Source organism: Gallus gallus, chromosome 30 (genome assembly GCF_016699485.2).
Source record: "Gallus gallus isolate bGalGal1 chromosome 30, bGalGal1.mat.broiler.GRCg7b, whole genome shotgun sequence".
Lineage (NCBI taxonomy): Eukaryota > Metazoa > Chordata > Aves > Galliformes > Phasianidae > Gallus > Gallus gallus.
The window spans coordinates 737,501-755,666 of NC_052561.1; the positions used below are offsets into that span (position 1 = coordinate 737,501).

General features: G+C 58.8%; 2 protein-coding genes across 10 annotated transcripts in view; both read left to right on the forward strand.

Moving 5' to 3' along the window:
- BRD4 (bromodomain containing 4) overlaps nucleotides 1-11,999 on the forward strand; it is a 47,437-nt gene extending 35,438 nt beyond the window's left edge. For 6 of the 9 annotated variants that reach the window (XM_015272921.3, XM_046904770.1, XM_040653952.2 and 3 more), the window contains 9 exons: nucleotides 3,713-3,765; nucleotides 3,953-4,322; nucleotides 5,558-6,094; nucleotides 8,334-8,446; nucleotides 8,599-8,758; nucleotides 8,849-8,979; nucleotides 9,498-9,709; nucleotides 9,800-10,082; nucleotides 10,839-11,999. In XM_015272921.3, the coding sequence (XP_015128407.1) occupies nucleotides 3,713-3,765; nucleotides 3,953-4,322; nucleotides 5,558-6,094; nucleotides 8,334-8,446; nucleotides 8,599-8,758; nucleotides 8,849-8,979; nucleotides 9,498-9,709; nucleotides 9,800-10,082; nucleotides 10,839-10,907 (1,928 nt within the window). In that variant the 3' untranslated portion in view covers nucleotides 10,908-11,999. The remainder of the gene's footprint in view (nucleotides 1-3,712; nucleotides 3,766-3,952; nucleotides 4,323-5,557; nucleotides 6,095-8,333; nucleotides 8,447-8,598; nucleotides 8,759-8,848; nucleotides 8,980-9,497; nucleotides 9,710-9,799; nucleotides 10,083-10,838) is intronic. The other 3 variants (XM_015272923.3, XM_040653953.2, XM_040653954.2) reach the window with 2 other exon arrangements.
- A 1,850-nt stretch (nucleotides 12,000-13,849) lies between these two features.
- LOC107049411 (epoxide hydrolase 3-like) lies at nucleotides 13,850-17,422 on the forward strand. Its single transcript, XM_040653956.2, is given in 7 exon segments — nucleotides 13,850-13,883; nucleotides 14,593-14,850; nucleotides 15,332-15,417; nucleotides 15,508-15,712; nucleotides 15,714-15,807; nucleotides 17,063-17,166; nucleotides 17,247-17,422. Coding segments are annotated over 6 exon segments (888 nt in total). The 5' UTR covers nucleotides 13,850-13,883; nucleotides 14,593-14,604; the 3' UTR covers nucleotides 17,400-17,422.
- Nucleotides 17,423-18,166: the final 744 nt, after the last annotated feature.

The following is an 18,166-nucleotide window of genomic DNA, read 5'->3' on the forward strand; positions in this document are numbered from 1 at the left end:
CAAAGAGTGCCCAAAAAACCCAACCCCAAATCCAAGCTTTGCCTTCAGCTCTGCGAAACCAGTGCTGCAGAACCAGAGGGTTCTTCTGGTTGAACTGGTTGTAATTAACACCTGGCTGCATGCGAATGGCCCCGAGCTGCTGGCACCCAGCTGAGCTTTCAGATCTGGCTTTCTTTTTTGGAATCTCCCACGTTTGGGGAGTAAGTTCTGAACAGCATCCAAACCAAAGGGAAAATGCACTTTGCTCGGCACAGGTGGAGCGGTTTGAGGGTTTGCATTGGGTTTTACTGGGGAAGACCCCAGCGCAGGGCTGCTGTGCTGTGTCAGATCACCAATTCTGGGGTTGTTAATGCAGAGCTTTGCTTGGAGTTGTGCACTCCGTCCATACAAGGGGCAGTGGGGTGCCCTGGGTTCGGTGCTGGGATGCTCTGTGCTCTCTGCTTGCTGCCGTCCATTTGTGCTGCTTGCTGTCGGGGGGGTCCACGCAGATTGTTCTGCTCAGAGCTCAGCTTTCCTCTTTGTTTCAGGGAGGAATCTGTGCTTTTTTTCCCCCTTTTCGGGTTAAGGTTCTCCCTCCAGTTGCTCATTTCTGTACCATGAGCTGTTTCCACGCTGTGTTTGCTGTGCTGAGGCTTTGGGGCACATTTCAGCCCCATTTCTCAGTGCCCATCCCACCCTCTCCCAGCTCAGAAAAGCCCCCCGGTCCCCCAGTTCCCCCCATGGCCATTTTGCCCATTCCAGGTGCTTCTCTGAAGGCTCTGGGGAGTTAAAATGGATTCAGGCAGCCATGGGGAGCACTGTGGGTCAGGGTGAGCACGGACTGAGCCCCATTTTTGGGCCACGGGTGAATAATGCACATCCCTTTGGGTGCCATCACCCCACCGCAGTGCACCCCTTCCCATCCCGCAGCCAATGTTTGCTTTACACCCAGGGAAATTAACTCCATAAGCAATAGTATATTGACAAAAAGCTGCTTGTTGTGCTGTTGTTGTTCCAGTCCTGCTCTCTTGAAGCCCTTTGTTAATGTGTTCCCCCCAGCCCGTCAGCTCAGGGTGGGTGGTGCTGTGCTCTGATAGGGATCTATCACTGCATGCTTCTCTGGCAGACTTGCAATTCTAGCTTCCTCCAATGGCACCAATGTGAACTGTTTGAAAGTTGGAACGAATTTGACCAAGAATGGACTCTTATCGTACCATTTTAACTCAGATTGCTCCCAGTTAGTGGTTGGTACAAACCTGTTTACTTTCATATTTTGTCTGCATGCTTTTTAACAGTCGTGTAACCACAGCCTCCTTTCAACAACAAATGGGGGATGGTTGGGGGAGGTGGGGGATATGTATAGTTTTTTATCTTTATTTTTGTTTGTTTTAAAATAATAAACTCAATAAAGTGTTTGGCTTGCTATGGAAAATGCACCTTTTGTATCATGCTGGAGTTGTAGTTTTAACCCCTGATGTAAAGCAGAGAGAGCCATAGGGCCGGAGAAGGGCACATTCCTCTGTGCTGCCTGGGAGAGATGGGTGGGAGCAGAAGAGGGCTTAGAGAGGAGAGCACCTGGGGACAGCATTTGTGTCCCAGCCTGGTCCTTCTTGGCCAGATGTGTTGAGATGCACTCACAGAACTTTCATTTCTGTCTTTGTTCGGTGATTTCACGCTGCGGTTGTTCTGGTTTGCTGGCTCCCAGCTGCTCAAAACGAGGTTTTTTTTGGGTACAAAACACGTTTTCTTCATCCTCCAACACATCACACCTGGCCGGTAGGGAGTGCATGGCTATGGCATGGTTTGGCATCTCTGGAACGTGGCAGAGGGTGTTGTGATCATGGAGAGCATTGTGCCATGCAGAGCGACTTCCCAGCCTGGACTGTCACCTCCAGCACTGAGCATACCCCAGGAATGTGATGATGTACCCCAGGAATGTGATGTACACCGTGCACACCAAAACTCCCCTCCAGGATGTCCGTGGGCAGCAGGGAATAGTGCAGGCATCTGCCAAAGAAGCAGTGAGGAAAGACGTTGGATTCACAGCGGTTGATCCCATCCCGTTCTTGGCACAGTTGCTGCTCTAAGCCATGGATGGCTGTCGTGGTCCCCCTTCCTCATCTTTGGGCATTGAAGCTCCTTGGTTGGCATCTCCAGCCCAACTTTGGCCATTGCCAACCCACATTGAGGATCTCCAACCCAACTTTGGCCATCTCCAACCCAACTTTGGCCATCTTCAACCCAACATTGGGGATCTTCAATCCAGCGTTGGCGTCTCCAAGCCAACATTGGGCATTGCCGACCCAATGTTGGCATCTCCAACCCAAATCACAGAGAAGATTGCTCTGTTCCAGTGCTCACGTGGCTTTTTCAGCCTCATCACTGGCACTGAGGCTTGTCCTTCCTGATCCTAGCCCATCTCTTTTGAGGTCACGTCTTAATTCCACTCAGCCCAAAGCTTTTCTCATCTCTTCCCCAGTCCTCACAGTCTGCAGTTCTGATTCCTTTCCCTTCCTGCAATGGTTTTTGCCCCTAGTAAGGCTGAAAGAGGGCTCCTTGTAGCCCTTCCCCCATATTACAACCTGCCAGGTGTTCAGCCCACATCCTTGCAGCCATAGGTAAGTGGAGCACCCACAGAAGCATCGCATTTCTCAGCCCATCTTCCTTTTCTCTGCCTCTACGGCCATCGGTGTGCGAATTCTTCCCAGTGCTTTTGCTTTGGGAGGATGAGATCTCCCACTGCTGAGCTGTAGGAGCAGAACCCATCTGTGCATCTCATTGTGAGCACTCAGTCGTAGGGCTTTGCCACGTGGGTGCACCTCAGTCAAAGCATTCTTGTGTTCCAAACTGCTGTTTGGGATGGTGCAGGAAGGGACCCCGTGTTGGCCAGTGAGCGTTGTGCTCCAGCTCCTATTTTTGCCCGAGAAACCCTCATTCCCAACTTGTAGTCATCTGCTCACGGATGGGAAAAGCTGACTTTGCCGGTGCTTGGGATGAAACCCCACTCTGTGCCAAGGATGGATGAAATAACACCACATAAGGCCAAGGAGCTGAGCGCAGTCGGGGTGGAATTCGCCGCCGAGGAATTTTTGGCTGGATAACCCAGAATCAGACAAATGCATTTCTGTGTTCCTCTCTTTTCTTGGCTCGGGTTGGCGGAGGAAGTCCTGGGAAAGGCTGAGCTGTGGACACGAAGTCCGTGCTTTAAAAATATCCCTGACCGAAGGAGGAGGCGTGAGAGATCACCCTTCGTCCACTCACAGCCGCCCCAAACGCTCCGTGTTGGAGGCAGCACTGCTGCGTGCTGAGCTCCGTTGCCCTCTCTTTTTCTCTCCTGTGGTTCCTGCCTTTTCCCCCTTATCTCTGCCTCCCAGCGAGGCCGCATTCCTGGAATAGCTGAGTTTGGTCAAGCAGAGCCTGTTGCTTTCCCAGCACCAGAGTAGCAGAGATGTGGCTGGAAGGAGACTGCAGCTCTGTGTTAACATGCGGGGCCTGCAGCACCGTGCTGGGCACCCCAGTGTTGGGTGGGGAGCTGGGGAAAAGCCAGCTCCAGGTGTTAAATGGACTTTGCCTTCCTCGTAGGATCATTAAGGTTGGGAAAGACCTCTGAGATTGTCTGTTCCAACCGTTGAACTGTCATAGCAAAGTGCTGTGTTGCGGTCTGTTTTTTGGGGAGGGGATGTAGAGAGCAGCATCACCTGGGTATTAATCTGTGCTGTCCTTCTCTTTGCAGAAATGGCACCAAAACTGAAGAAGAAAGGGCACTCTGGACGAGAGCAAAAAAAGGTAGGACACGGAGCATCCCTCCCTGCCCGCAGGGCTGGGGTCAAAGCCCGGGGGGGGGGGGGGTCCGAAGCCCGGATGGCTCCCACGCTCCCTCCCTCCCCCCACCAACAGAGCCCATTGCTCTGCTTGGAAGCCATCCCGCTTCCAGCCACGCGTTCGGACGTCTCACCACGTTTCTCCCTTTTAGCATCACCATCACCACCACCAAGCGGTGCAGCAGCAGCAACAGCCGCCTCCACCTCCGCAGCCCCCTCAGCAGCCCCCGCCGCCGCCGCCGCAGCAACTGCAGCCGCAGCAACTGCAGCCACAGCCACCACCCCCACCGCCCGTCCCCCCCCAAGCGCCGCCGCCAATGAAGTCCTCCCCGCCTCCCTTCGTACCTGCACAGGTCCCCGTCATGGAGCACCCTCTCTCGGGGAACATGTTCGACACTATGCCGCATTTCACTCAGCCCATCATGCATCTCCCTCAGCCCGAGATGCCACCTCATCTTCCCCAGCCGCCTGAGCACAGCACTCCTCCCCACCTGAACCAACATGCGGTGGTCTCGCCTCCAGGTGAGCACAGTGTGGGTGCTTTGGGCGCTGCCTTGGGGGTTGGATGTTCTACGTTGGGTTCTGGGGGCTCTGCCTTGGGTGCTGGGTGCTCTGCTTTGGGTGTTGCATGTGCCACATTGAGTTCTGGACACCCTTTGTTGGGTCCTGGGTGCTCTGCGTTGAGTGCTGGATACTTCATTGGGTGCTGGAGCTTCTACACTGGGTGCTGGATGTTCCACACTGGGTGTCGGACACCTCGTTGGGTGCTCTGTGCTTTGTGTTGGGTGCCGAACACACCACGTTGGGTCCTGGACGCTCTATGTTGAGTGCTAGGCGCTTTGTTGGGTGCTGGGTGCTCTGCATTGGGTGCTGCATACCCTGGACTGGGTGCTGGGCACCATGTTGAGTGCTGGACACCACGTGTTGGGTGTTGGACCTTCTACCTTTGGTGCTGGGCACCTTGCATTGGGCGCAGGACAACCTGTTGGGTGTTGGCCAACTTGTGTTGGGTACTCGGCTCTCTACGTTGGGTTCTGGACACTTGGTTGGGTGTTGGACCCTCTGGATGCCCTGCATTGTGTGCTGGCACCTTGTGATGGGTGCTGGGCACCCTGTGCCGGGTGCTGAAGCATCCACAGCCACAAATCCAGGGCGGGAGGACAAGGCCAGAGCCAGGGTGTGGGGTTGGTGTCCTGCTGGAGGTGTTGGGTAGCATCTTGGAAGGGAGTGTTGTAGAATCACAAACTGGTCTGGGTTGGAAGGGGCCTTAAAGATCATAAAACCATACAATAATTGGGTTAGAAGGGTCTATAGTGATTGCAGAGCCATGGAATGGATTGGGTTGGGTTCAGAGGGTCCTTGAAGATCAGATAACAATAGAATGACTTGGGTTTGGGTTGCAAAGAGTCATTAACGGTCACAGAACCATAGAATCATAGTATGACTTTGGTTGGAAGGGTCCTTAAAGACCACAGAATGATGGGATCACAGCACGGTTGGATTGGAAGGGACCCAAAGCCCCCCCAGCCGCACCCCTGCCATGGCTGGGTGCCCCCCACCAGCCCAGGGCCCCATCCACAGCCTCGGGCACCTCCAGGGATGGGGCACCGCAGCTCTGGGCAGCAGCGCCGGGGCCTTATTGCCCTCCGAGTGAAGAACTTGAATTAAAAACCAATCCCCCTCAGCCTACCACCGTCCAACCGTGCCAGAAGTGGCTCTCCACCTTTCTCACGAGCTCCCTGTCCGTCTCTCCCCAGCTTTGCACAACGCTCTGCCTCAGCAGCCCTCGAGACCCAGCAACCGCGCCGCCGCTCTGCCCCCGAAGCCTCCGCGCCCGCCGGCCGTCTCGCCAGCCATCAGCCAGCAGCCCATGCTCCCTCAGCCGCCTCTGCCCCAGCCTCCCCAAGTCCTGCTGGAGGACGAGGAGCCTCCCCCGCCTCACCACAGCCTGCCTCTGAGCACCAGCCAGATGCAGCTCTACCTTCAACAGCTGCAGAAAGTGCAGCCGCAGACTCCTCTTCTCCCTTCAGTGAAGGTCCAGTCGCAGCCCCAGCCTCCCCTGCAGCCTCCGGCGCACCCCGCGGTGCAGCAGCTGCAGCACCAACCCCAGCAGAGGCCCATGCACATGCAACCCATGCCCTTCCCTTCCCACATCCCCCAACCGCAGCCACCTCCGCAGCAGCATCCGCCCCCGCAGCCGCCGCCGCCGCAGCCTCCGCAGCCGGCGAAACCTCAGCAAGTCATCCAGCATCACCCCTCGCCACGGCACCATAAGCCCGATCCCTACTCGACTGGTGAGCAGGAGCCGTGGCTGCAGACCCTGCAGCGTTTGGTGGCGCAGGGGCGGCTCGGTGTTGTCTCCACGTCCTCCAAGGGCTCTTTGCTTCGGGTATTGGGCACCCCGTGGGGTTTTGGGCCAACTTGTGTTGGGTACCGGGCACTCTCTGTTGGCTTCTGGGCTTGTTCTGTGTGTTGACCAACGTGTGTTGGTATCGGACACTCTGTGTTGGGTGTTGGCCATGTATTGGGTATCAGACACTCTCCATTGGGTGTCGGCCAGCGTGTTTTGGTACCAGATCCTCTCTGCTGTGTGTTGGCCATGTATTGGGTCCCAGACACTCTCTGTTGGGTGTTGACCAGCTTGGGGGGTGCTGCCACTCCTCTCCAACACAATCACACTGCAGAGATCCCAAATGTGGGGTCTTGACACCGTTGGTGCCAGGCTTGGAGGGAGCTCCCACTCCTCACCAATAGGACCACGTGAAGATGATGCCAAATTTGGGGTCTTGGCACTGCTGTTGCCCAAAGCTTTGCGGGAGGGGATGGGCTGAGCGCTGTGCTCGGTCAGTGCCGTCACTTTGGGCGTTGTTTTTGCTGCTCTTGGTGCGGGCAGCTCGTAGAGGAGTTTGTGTTGAGCATCACTTTGGGTGTTGTTTGCCAGGCACTTCCCTGTTGTCCCAAAGGATGAGGACCAGGGAGGGGTTCCTCCACGTGTCCCACCTGCAGATGGGACCCCGGTGGCCTCGGGCGTCCATCCCATGTCCCCACTGGAGGGAGCGATGCTCCCTGGGGGTACAGAGGGGACAATGGAGCAGCTCTGAATGTTTGGGTTTGTGGCTGTGGCATTGGGGCTCATTCATCCAAAGCTGGGCACGTGGAACCTGCAAAGCTGAACGTTCCAGGGTTGGGGTCCAAAAAGGTACTGAGCTGAGCGGATTGGGTCTGGGGACCCAAAATGGGCCAACCTGATTCAGGTTTGGGGACCCAAAAAGGACCAACCAGTAGATGCCAAGTTTGGGGCTCCTGTTGCCCAAAGTGCTTCTCAGGGGATGTACCAAAGGGAGCAGCCGCCTCCTGCAAGGGATAAAGGAGAGATGGGTGCAAACTGAGCCCCAGAGCCCTCTCCTGGATTCAATTTGGGGCAAATGTGGGCGAATTTGGGGCTTTCTCACGGAGCTCGTGCGTGTTCTTGGTGGTGGGGCCGCCCAGTTTTGCAGCACCGCGTTGGTTTGTGGTGTGGCACCGCGTGTCCTCAGAGGGCTGTCACGATAGGGTGGTGTGTGTCACGACAGGGCAGTGTGTGTTGTGATAGGGCATTGTGTATCGTGATAGGGCATTGTGTGTTGTGGTAGGGCTCGGTGCGTTGCAATAGGGCGCTGTGTGTCATGTTAGGGCGGTGCATGTCACGATAGGGCAGCACGATAGGGCAGTGTGTGTCACAGTAGGACAGTGTGTGTTGCGATAGCGTGGTGTGTGTTGTGATAGGGTGGTATGTGTCACAGTAGGGCAGTGTATGTCGTGATAGGGCAGTGCAGTAGGGCAGTGTGTCATGATAGGATGGCATATGTTGCGATAGGGCAGTGTGTGTCGCGATAGGGCGGTGCAGTAGGGCAGTGTGTATCCCAGTATGGAGCTCTGTGTCGCGATAGGGTGGTGCATGTTGCGACAGGGCAGTGTGTATCCCAATATGGAGCTCTGTGTCGCAATAGGGCGCTGTGTGTCGCGATAGGGCAGTGCGATAGGGCAGTGTGTTTCCTGATATGGCGCTGTGTGTCGCGAGAGGGCGCTGTGTGTCGCGATAGGGCGGTGCAGTAGGGCAGTGTGTATCCCAGTATGGAGCTCTGTGTCGCGATAGGGCGGTGCATGTTGCGATAGGGCAGTGTGTATCCCAATATGGTGCTCTGTGTCACGATAGGGCGCTGTGTGTCGCTATAGGGCAGTGCAATAGGGCAGCGTGTTTCCTGATATGGCTCTGTGTGTCGCGGTAGGGCACTGCGTGTCGCGATAGGGCGCTGCGTGTCGCGAGAGGGCGCTGCGTGTCGCGATAGGGCGGTGCGTGTCGCGATAGGACGCTGCGTGTCGCGATAGGGCGGTGCGTGTCGCGATAGGGCGGTGCGTGTCGCGATAGGGCGGTGCGTGTCGCGATAGGGCGGTGCGTGTCGCGATAGGGCGGTGCGTGTCGCGAGAGGGCGGTGCGTGTCGCGACGCGGCGTCGCCGAACAGCATTGACTGACTGGTGCCGAACTGTTGCAGGTCACTTGCGGGAAGCCCCTTCCCCTCTCATGATGCATTCCCCACAGATGCCGCCGTTCCAGGGCTTGGTCCACCAGTCGCCACCTCAACAAAACATCCAGCCAAAAAAGCAGGTAAAGGAAAACGGGCGCCGTGCCCCCGGCCGAGGGCGGAGTGCGGCGGAGCGAGGTTGGCGTGGAGGGCGCGGGGCTGGGGGGGGCCGCTGGCGGAGGGGGGGCCGCGCAGTGCCTGACCCCCCCCCCCTCCCCGCTCTGCTCCGTGGCAGGAGATGCGATCCGCCTCCGTCGTGCAATCGCAGCCCATGGTGGTGAAGGAGGAGAAGATGCATTCTCCCGTCATCCGGAACGAAACCTTCAGTCCCCCGTTGCGGCAGGACCCCCCGAAACACCCCGAGAGCATCAAACCCCCCGCGCACATCCCGCAGAGTGAGTGCCGACCCCCCCCCCCCCTCCTGCTGGATGTGGGGCGCGGTGACCCACAGGGGACCCCAGCTCACGGGGCCGCTGTCGTTGCAGGAACAGAGATGAAGCCCATGGAGGGTGGGCGGCCCGTCATCAGACCCCCCGAGCAGAACGCGCCGCCGCCGGGCGTGCAGGACAAGGAGAGGCAGAAGCAGGAACCCAAAACGCCTGTCGCCCCTAAAAAGGTGGGCGAAAAACCCCCAAACGACGCCCATCCCTGGAGGTGCCCTGGGGGGGGGTGAGGGGGGGAGGTTCTGAAGTCCCTTTCAATCCAACTGTGATGCGATCCCATGGTTTGGTGATCTTTAAGGACCCTCCCAACGCAATCCCATGGTTTGGTGATCTTTAAGGACCCTCCCAACCCAATCCCATGGTTTGGTGATCTTTAAGGACCCTCCCAACCCAATCCCAACCCAATCCCAACCCATCTCACGGTTCTGTGAACCTTCAGGATGCTTGCAACCCCACCCATTGTATGGTTCCATGGTCCTGTGATCTTTAAGGACCCTCCCAACCCAACCCAACCCACCGCATTCCATCATCCCATGGATGTCAGAGTGGAAATCTGCCCATCAGAGGTGACTGGAGAGGAGCCGGTCCCGCTTTAACCATATGAGATCCTTCCTATTATTGGGGTCGACCCACAGCCACGTGCTCTGCGCCCCCCCTGACCCCCCCCCCATTCCCCTCCCCCTTACCCCAGGACCTAAAAATCAAGAACATGGGCTCGTGGGCCAGCCTGGTCCAGAAGCACCCCACCACCCCATCCTCCACCGCCAAGTCCTCCAGCGACAGCTTCGAGCAGTTCAAGCGGGCGGCGCGGGAGAAGGAGGAGCGGGAGAAGGCGCTGAAGGCTCAGGCGGAGCAGGTGGAGAGGGAGAAGGAGCGGCTGAGACGGGAGCAGGAAAGGATGAGGTGAGGCCATCCCCCCCCCCACCGGGGGGCGGCGGGGGGCGGCGATCAGCCCTTCCCAAAGAGCGGAGCTCTGACGTGGGGCTGTTGCAGGAGCCGCGATGATGAGGATGCCATAGAGCAGGCGCGCCGGGTGCACGAGGAGGTGCGGCGACGCCAGGAGCAGCAGCAGCAGCAGCAGCAGCAGCAACAACAGCAGCAACAACAGCAGCAGCAGCAGCAGCAGCAACAGCAGCAGCAGCAGCAGCAGGTGCCACCCGCAGCCACCTCCGCCCCGCAGGCGCAGAGCTCACAGCCGCAGTCCTCGCAGTCCATGCTGGATCAGCAGCGGGAGATGGCCCGGAAGCGGGAGCAGGAGCGGAGGCGCAGGGAGGCGGTGAGTGTGGGCACTTGGAGACCCCCCATTGCCACCTTGAGACCCCCCGTGCCATCTGGGTGCCCCCCCTCACACCGCAGTGCCACTTTGAGACCCCCCCATTGCCACCTTGAGACCCCCGTGCCACCTGGGTGCCCCCCCTCACACCGCAGTGCCACTTTGAGACCCCCCCATTGCCACCTTGAGACCCCCCGTGCCATCTGGGTGCCCCCCCTCACACCGCAGTGCCACTTTGAGACCCCCCCATTGCCACCTTGAGACCCCCGTGCCACCTGGGTGCCCCCCCTCACACCGCAGTGCCACTTTGAGACCCCCCCATTGCCACCTTGAGACCCCCGTGCCACCTGGGTGCCCCTCTTGAAGCCTTGGTGCCACCTTGGTGCCACCTTAGTGCCACCTTGAGACCCCCCGGTGTCACCTGGATGCTCCCCTTCACACCCTGGTGCCACCTTGCGACCCCCCCAGTGCCACCTGGGTGCCCCCCTTGACACCCCTGTGCCGACTTGAGACCCCCAGCAGCACCTGGGTGCCCCTCTCGACACCCTGGTGCCACCTTAGTGCCACCTTAGTGCCACTTTGAGACCCCCCCACCGCCACCTGGGTGCCCCCCTTCACGCCCCAGTGCCACCTTGAGACCCTCCAGTGCCCCCCCAGTGCCACCACGATGCCCTCAGCCCACCCCGTCCCCAATGCCCCCCCCTCCCATCCTGCTATCACCACGTTGCCCCCCTGACCCCCCCATTTTTCCCCCCGCAGATGGCAGCTACGATCGACATGAATTTCCAGAGCGACCTGTTGGCAATATTTGAAGAGAACCTCTTCTGAGAAAGCCGCCTCATTTTCCTCCTCCTGACTCTGTGGGACCCCCCCCGGCCCCCCCCAACCCCCAACCCCCCCCCCAAACAAAACAAAAACACCCAAAAAATCCCCATAAAAATGAAAGAAAATGGATCCGACACCGACGACCCCCCCGGAAACTGCGCCCAACACCGTGGTGGGGATGGGGGGGGAGGATTTGGGGGGGGCAGGGATGGGATGGGGGGGGCGCAGCCCCCAAATATCTGCCCGCCTCGAGGACCCCCCACCCCCCCCTCCTTCACATTTCTTCTTTTTTTTTTTTTTTTTTCTAAAAAACACATAAAAACAAAAAGAAAAAAGGAAAAAAAAAAAAAAACCCACGATCCTTGGGGTGTGTGTGTGGTTGGGGGGAGGGCATGGGGGGGGGGGGGGGGGCGGTTATGGGGTGATGGGGGTCCCCCCCTCCCCCCCTCCCCCATTGCCATAAAGGAAAGGGAACTGGCGCTGCGGGGACCAACCAAAGCCCGACCCGCGCCCCCCCATCATTGCCCCCTTTTCTTTCTTAACGCCCCCCCAACCTCCACAGATCGGGCACCTCTCGGACCCCCAGAACCCCCCCCAGAACCCCCCCAGAACCCCCCATACCCCCCCATTGTACCACCCGAGGTCGGAGGGTTCGGTGCGAAGCCACTGCTTCTATTTTGCTCACTTTTAGTCTATATTTTTAACTGTTAAACCCAAAAAAGCCGCCCTTGGTTTTATGGTTTTTTTTTTGGTGGGGGGGTTTGAGAGGGGGGGGGGGGGGATTTTTTTTTGTTGCCCTTCGTTGTTTTTGAGGCTTTTGGGGGGGGGTATTTTCTCAGCTGTGTTTTTTTTCCTTCCTAACGTTTGTCCGTGTTGAAAAAGGAACAAAAAAAGGTTCGGAGGCGAGAGGTGAAAAGAAAAAGGGATTTTGGAAGAGGAGCTGAGAAGGGACGCGGAGGGGGAGCGGCAAAAAAGAGCGTTTGGAACGGTAAAAAAGAACAAAAAGTGGGAAAAAAACGCCCCCAAAAAACCGACAACAACAAAAGGCGCCGTTTTGCTGTCGGACGGAAATGGGTGAAAAAATGTAAAGAAAAAGAAAAAAAAATGTTAAAAAAAAGAAAAAAAAAAAAACAAAAAAAAAAAACAAAGTTTTATATAAAGGTCCCGAAGTGATTAAAAAGGAATTAATGAAAAGTGGTTAATTGGAAAGGAAAAGGGGGGGGGGGGGGGGGGAAGGGGGGGAATGGTCCTGGGTGTAAAAAAAGGGTTGGAAAAGAGGGAAAATGGGTAAAAAGAGGCAGAAATGGAGGAGGGAAGGAATGGAGTTCGATGATAGGAGGAAAAAAAAAAAAACACCTTTTTTGGGGGGGGGAAAAAAGGTGAAAAAGGGGAAAAAAAAAAAAAAAACCCTAAAAATACAAAAAAAAAAAAAAAAGGAAGAAAAATGTGAAAAAATGCATAAAAAAGGGTTTTATTTTTTCTGCTCCCCCCGTCGGTCTGTAACCGTCATGGAATAAATGCCGCTGCTTTTTTTTTTTAAGAAGAAAAAAAAAAAGGAAAAAAAAAAAGGAAAAAAAAAAACCAATACTAATAATTAATAATAATGATCATTAATAATAATTAATAATTGATATATACATATATATGACGGAGGGGTGGTGGCAGCGGGGGGGGCTCAGGTGGGGGGTGGGGGGGATGGAGTGTGGAGAGGTGCAGAAGCCAAAGGAGTGGCACCCATAGGTGGGCATTGGGATCCATGGATGTGGGCCCCGTTGATGTCCATAGGGCGGAATCTGCAGGTATGGAACCCATAGGTGTGCATTGGGGTCAGATCTATGGGTGTGGGACCCGTAAGCGTCCGTAGGAATGGGATCTGTGGGTGTGGGACCCATAAGTGTGCACTGGGATGGATCTATGGGTACAGAACTCCTAAGTGTCCATTGGGATCCATGGTTATGGGACCCGTAAGTGTCCATTGGGATCACGTGTATGGGTATGGGACCTGTAAGGGTCCGTAGGGATGCGATCTATGGATATGGGACACCCATAAGTGTCCATTGGGATCCATGGATATGGGACCCATTAATGTCCATAGGGACGGAATCTGTAGGAATGGGACCCGTAAGTGTCCATTGGGATCAGATCTATGGGTGTGGGACCCGTAAGTGTGCACTGGGATGGATCTGTGGGGCTGTGCAGTCTGTGCTCCTTTTGGGGTGGTTCCCCGGTGCTCCGTGGTGTCCCCCTTCTGTGGGGCACCGCTGTGCTCACTCATATCCCCACAACAACGCCCCCATATCCTGCAGTCCCACATCCCATATCCCCATAACATCCCTATATCCCCATAATGCCCACATCCCCATATCCCATATCCCCATAACATCCCTATATCCCCATAACATCCCTATATCCCCATAATCCCCACATCTTCATATCCCATATCCCCATAACATCCCTATATCCCCATAATCCCCACATCTCCATATCCCATATCCGTCCCCATAACACCCCATTCATTCCCCACATCTCCATACCCCCATGTCCCCATAGCATCCCGATTACGTCCCCATAACACCCCCATATGCCCACGTCCCCAATGTCCCCATGTCCCCATAACATCCCCATATCACCCCTACGACCCCATATCGTCCCCATATCCCACGACCCCATAATGCCCCCATATCGTCCCCATATCCCCGCGACCGCTTCCCCTCCCCCACCATCGCCACGTGACTTTCCCCCCCCCCGCCTCCCCTCCCTTCTCCCCCGCGCTCTCATTGGTCCCCCACTCTCGCTGCTCCGCCCCCTCCACCTCTGCTCTCTCATTGGTCCGCCCCTCTATGCCCCGCCCCCTCGTGCTCTCATTGGCCCGCCCTTCCTGCTGCTCCGCCCCCTCCTCCCCCGCGCTCGGCGCGGACCAATCAGCGCGAGGAGGAGGAGGGGCCAGAAGCGGCAGAGCGGCGGAAGCGGCGGGAGAAGGTCCGGGGGGGCGGAGGGGGTCGCGATAGCGCTGAGACAGCGGGGGGGGGGGGAGGGGGGCACGAGGGGTGCCAGGGTCACGTGGGCGGGAGCGGTGCGACGACAGTGTCACGTGGGCGGGGACATTGGGGTGACGGTGCCTCGACGGGGGGGACGACACTGTACGGACAGTGCCATTATGGGGTGGGGACATTGGGGTGGCGGTGCCTCGACGGGGAGGGGACGCACAGTGCCACTTACGGGGTGCGCTCAGTGCCACCATCGGGGCGTCCCCCCCCCACCCCTCCCACCCCCATTCACCCCCCCAGTTGCCAAAGCCCACCGCTCTCCCCCTTCTCCCCCCTCCAGGTGCCACCCATCGCCACCAGTGACCCCAGAGCCCCCCCAGTGCCCCCCCAGACCCCTCCATTGCCCCCCCAGAGCCCCCCCAGTGTCTCCCCATCACCACCTGTGCGCCCCAAACCTCCCCAGTGCCCCCCCAGACTCCTCCAGTGCCCCCCCGATCACCACCAGTGACCCCAAACCCCCCCATTGTTCCCCCATCGCCACCAGTGAGTGACCCCAGAGCCCCCCATTGCCCCCCCAGACCTCCCCATTGCCCCCCCAGTGCCCCCCAATCACCACCAGCGACCACAGAGCCCCCCCAGACCCCCCCCCCTTGGCCCACCATCGCCACCACTGAGCCCAGACCCCCCCGGTGCCCCCCCAGACCCCCGCAGCGATGCTGCAGTCCCTATGCTGGGCTCTGTTGGCCCCCACGCGGGCGCTGCTGTCGGTGCGGCGTTCGGTGACGCGGTTGGCGGTGGCGGCGGCGGCGGTGGCGGCGGGGGCGGCCTATGGGCTGTGGGGGCTTTGGGTGCTGCTGAGCAGCGGTCCCCGGGGGGCGCTGAGCCGTAAGGTGAGGGCCGAACCCCCCCCCGGGTTGGAGGACGGAACCTACGGGCAGCACGGATGGCTGAGGCTGAAGGTGGGGGGGCTTTGGGGGGGGAGAAGGGGGGTCTTGGGGGGGGAGGAGGAGTTCTGGTGGGGGGGGGTTGAGGTACTCTGGGGAGTCCTAAGGGGGTCCTGGAGGGGTTTAGGGGGCGCTTAGGGGTGGTCTTGGGGGTCCTGGGTGGGATTAGGGGGGTCTGGAGGGGGTCCTGGGGGAGATTGGGGGCTGGGGGGTCCCAGAGGGGTGTCGGAGGGGTGGGAGGAGTTCTGGGGGGGGGGGTGGGGGGGGTTGAGGTACTTTGGGGGGTCCTAAGGGGGTCCTGGAGGGCTTATGGGTGGTTTGGAGGGGGGTCCTAAGGGGGTCCTGGGTGTCCTTTGGGGGGGTGTGGGGGGGGCAGACTGCGGGCTTTGGGGTGGTCCTGTGATCCTGGACGGGTTTTGGTTTTCCTGAGAGGGGTCTTCGGGGTCAGAATTTGGGAGGGGGGTCCCCATGAACCCCTTTCCCCCCCACCCCCCAGAGCTCAGGGCTGCGCCTCCATTACGTCGCCCGCGGTCCCCCCGGCGCCCCACTGCTGCTGCTGCTGCACGGCTTCCCCCAGAACTGGTGGGTCTCAGCCACGTGGGCTCCTTTTAGGGGGGGGTGAGGGGGGGGTGACCCCCATTGGGTGACCCCAAACCCCCCCCCCCCCCATAGGTTCTGTTGGCGTCACCAACTGCTGGAGTTGGGCCGTCGGTTCCGGGTGGTTGCGTTGGACCTCCCCGGTTATGGGGCGTCCGAAAAGCCCCCAGGAAAGGAGAATTACAGCCCTGAAATCGTCCTGGGGGACCTCCGAGAGGCCGTGGGGGTGCTTGGGGGGCAGAACGGGACCCATAAGTGCGTCTTGGTGGGTCACGACTGGGGGGGGGGTCCTGGCCTGGGAGCTGGCAGCCGCGCACCCGGAGGTGGTGGCCAAGTTGGTGGTGATGGATGCGCCCCACCGCGCCGCCATGATGGGTAATGGGGGCAGCTGGGGGGCTCTGGGGGGATGGGGGGGATGTGGGGTCGGGTGACCCCTCCACGTCTGCCCCATTGGGTGCCAACCCCCATGGTGACCCCATTGGGTGCCGTCTCTCGTGGTCACCCCATTGGGGTCACCCCCATGCGTGCCCCGTTGGGTTCCATTCCCACACCCACCCCATTGGGTGCCCTCCCCTATGGTCGCCCCATTGGGTTCCATCCCCACATCCACCCCATAGGTGCCACCCCCATAGTCCACCCCATAGGTGCCACCTCCATGCCCACCCCATTGGGTTCCATCCCCATAGTCCACCCAATAGGTGCCACCCCCATAGTCCACCCCATAGGTGCCACCTCCATGCCCACCCCATTGGGTTCCATCCCCACATCCACCCCATAGGTGCCACCCCCATAGTCCACCCCATAGGTGCCACCTCCATGCCCACCCCATTGGGCTCCATCCCCATAGTCCACCCAATAGGTGCCACCCCCATAGTCCACCCCATAGGTGCCACCTCCATGCCCACCCCATTGGGTTCCATCCCCATAGTCCACCCAATAGGTGCCACCCCCATAGTCCACCCCATAGGTGCCACCTCCATGCCCACCCCATTGGGTTCCATCCCCACATCCACCCCATAGGTGCCACCCCCATAGTCCACCCCATAGGTGCCACCTCCATGCCCACCCCATTGGGCTCCATCCCCATAGTCCACCCAATAGGTGCCACCCCCATAGTCCACCCCATAGGTGCCACCTCCATGCCCACCCCATTGGGTTCCATCCCCATAGTCCACCCAATAGGTGCCACCCCCATAGTCCACCCCATAGGTGCCACCTCCATGCCCACCCCATTGGGCTCCATCCCCATAGTCCACCCAATAGGTGCCACCCCCATAGTCCACCCCATAGGTGCCACCTCCATGCCCACCCCATTGGGTTCCATCCCCACATCCACCCCATAGGTGCCACCCCCATAGTCCACCCCATAGGTGCCACCTCCATGCCCACCCCATTGGGTTCCATCCCCACATCCACCCCATAGGTGCCACCCCCATAGTCCACCCCATAGGTGCCACCTCCATGCCCACCCCATTGGGTTCCATCCCCACATCCACCCCATAGGTGCCACCCCCATAGTCCACCCCATAGGTGCCACCTCCATGCCCACCCCATTGGGTTCCATCCCCACATCCACCCCATTGTTACCACCCCCCACTGCAGCCCCACTGACCCCCCCCCCCCTTTTCAGGCTTCTCAGCCCACCGCCCCACGCAGCTGCTCCGTTCCAGCTACATCTTCCTCTTCCAGCTGCCGTGGCTCCCGGAGCTCCTCCTCTCTCTCGCTGACTTCCAGGTGCGCCCACCCCCGACCCCCCCCCCTCCCTGCCACCCCCTTTGCCCCCCGTCATTTCAGACCCCCCTGTGGCCCTATAGTTCCTCAGGACGCTCCTTATGGGGCCGCGGTTGGGCATCCAGAACCCATCGCGGCGGATGACGGACCCCGAATTCGAGGCGTATCTGTATGGGCTCTCCCAGCCAGGGGGGCTCAGCCCCCCCATCCATTACTACCGGAACCTCTTCGGGTGAGTGGGGACCCCAATGTGGGGTGGGGGGGTTTGGGGGGGGCTCGGTTGGGTTCTTCGTGGTGACCGTGAAGGGTTCTGTGGTTGTGTGGTTCCGGGGGGGGGGGGAGGGGGTCTCGTTTTGGCGGATCCGGTATTGGGGTGCCAGGTTTGGGGTCCCATTTTAGGGGTCGCATTTTGGAGGTCCCATTCGGGTATTCCCAGTTGGGCGTTCCCATTTTGGGGGTCCCATTTTGGGGGTCCCATTTTGGGGGTCCCATTCAGGTATTCCCAGTTGGGCGTTCCCATTTTGGGGTGCCCATTTTGGGGGTCCCATTTTGGGGGTCCCATTTTGGGGGTCCCATTTTGGGGATTCCATTTTGGGGCTCCAATTTTGTCTGCTCCCATTTTGGGGGTCCCATTTTGGGGTGCTCATCTTGGAGGTCCCATTTTGCATGTCCCATTTTGGGACACTGGGATGCTCCCTTTCGGGATGCTCCCATTGAGATGCTCCCATCGGGATGCTCCCATGGGGATGCATTTGGGATGCTCCCTTTCGGGATGCTCCCATCGGGATGCTCCCATTGGGATGCATTTGGGATGCTCCCTTTTGGGATGCTCCTATTGCGATGTTCCCATTGGGATGCATTTGGGATGCTCCCATTGAGATGCTCCCATTCAGATGTTCCCATTGGGATGCATTTGGGATGCTCTCTTTTGGGATGCTCCCATTGGGATGCTCCTATTGCGATGTTCCCACTGAGATGCTCCAATTTGTGACGCTCCCATTGG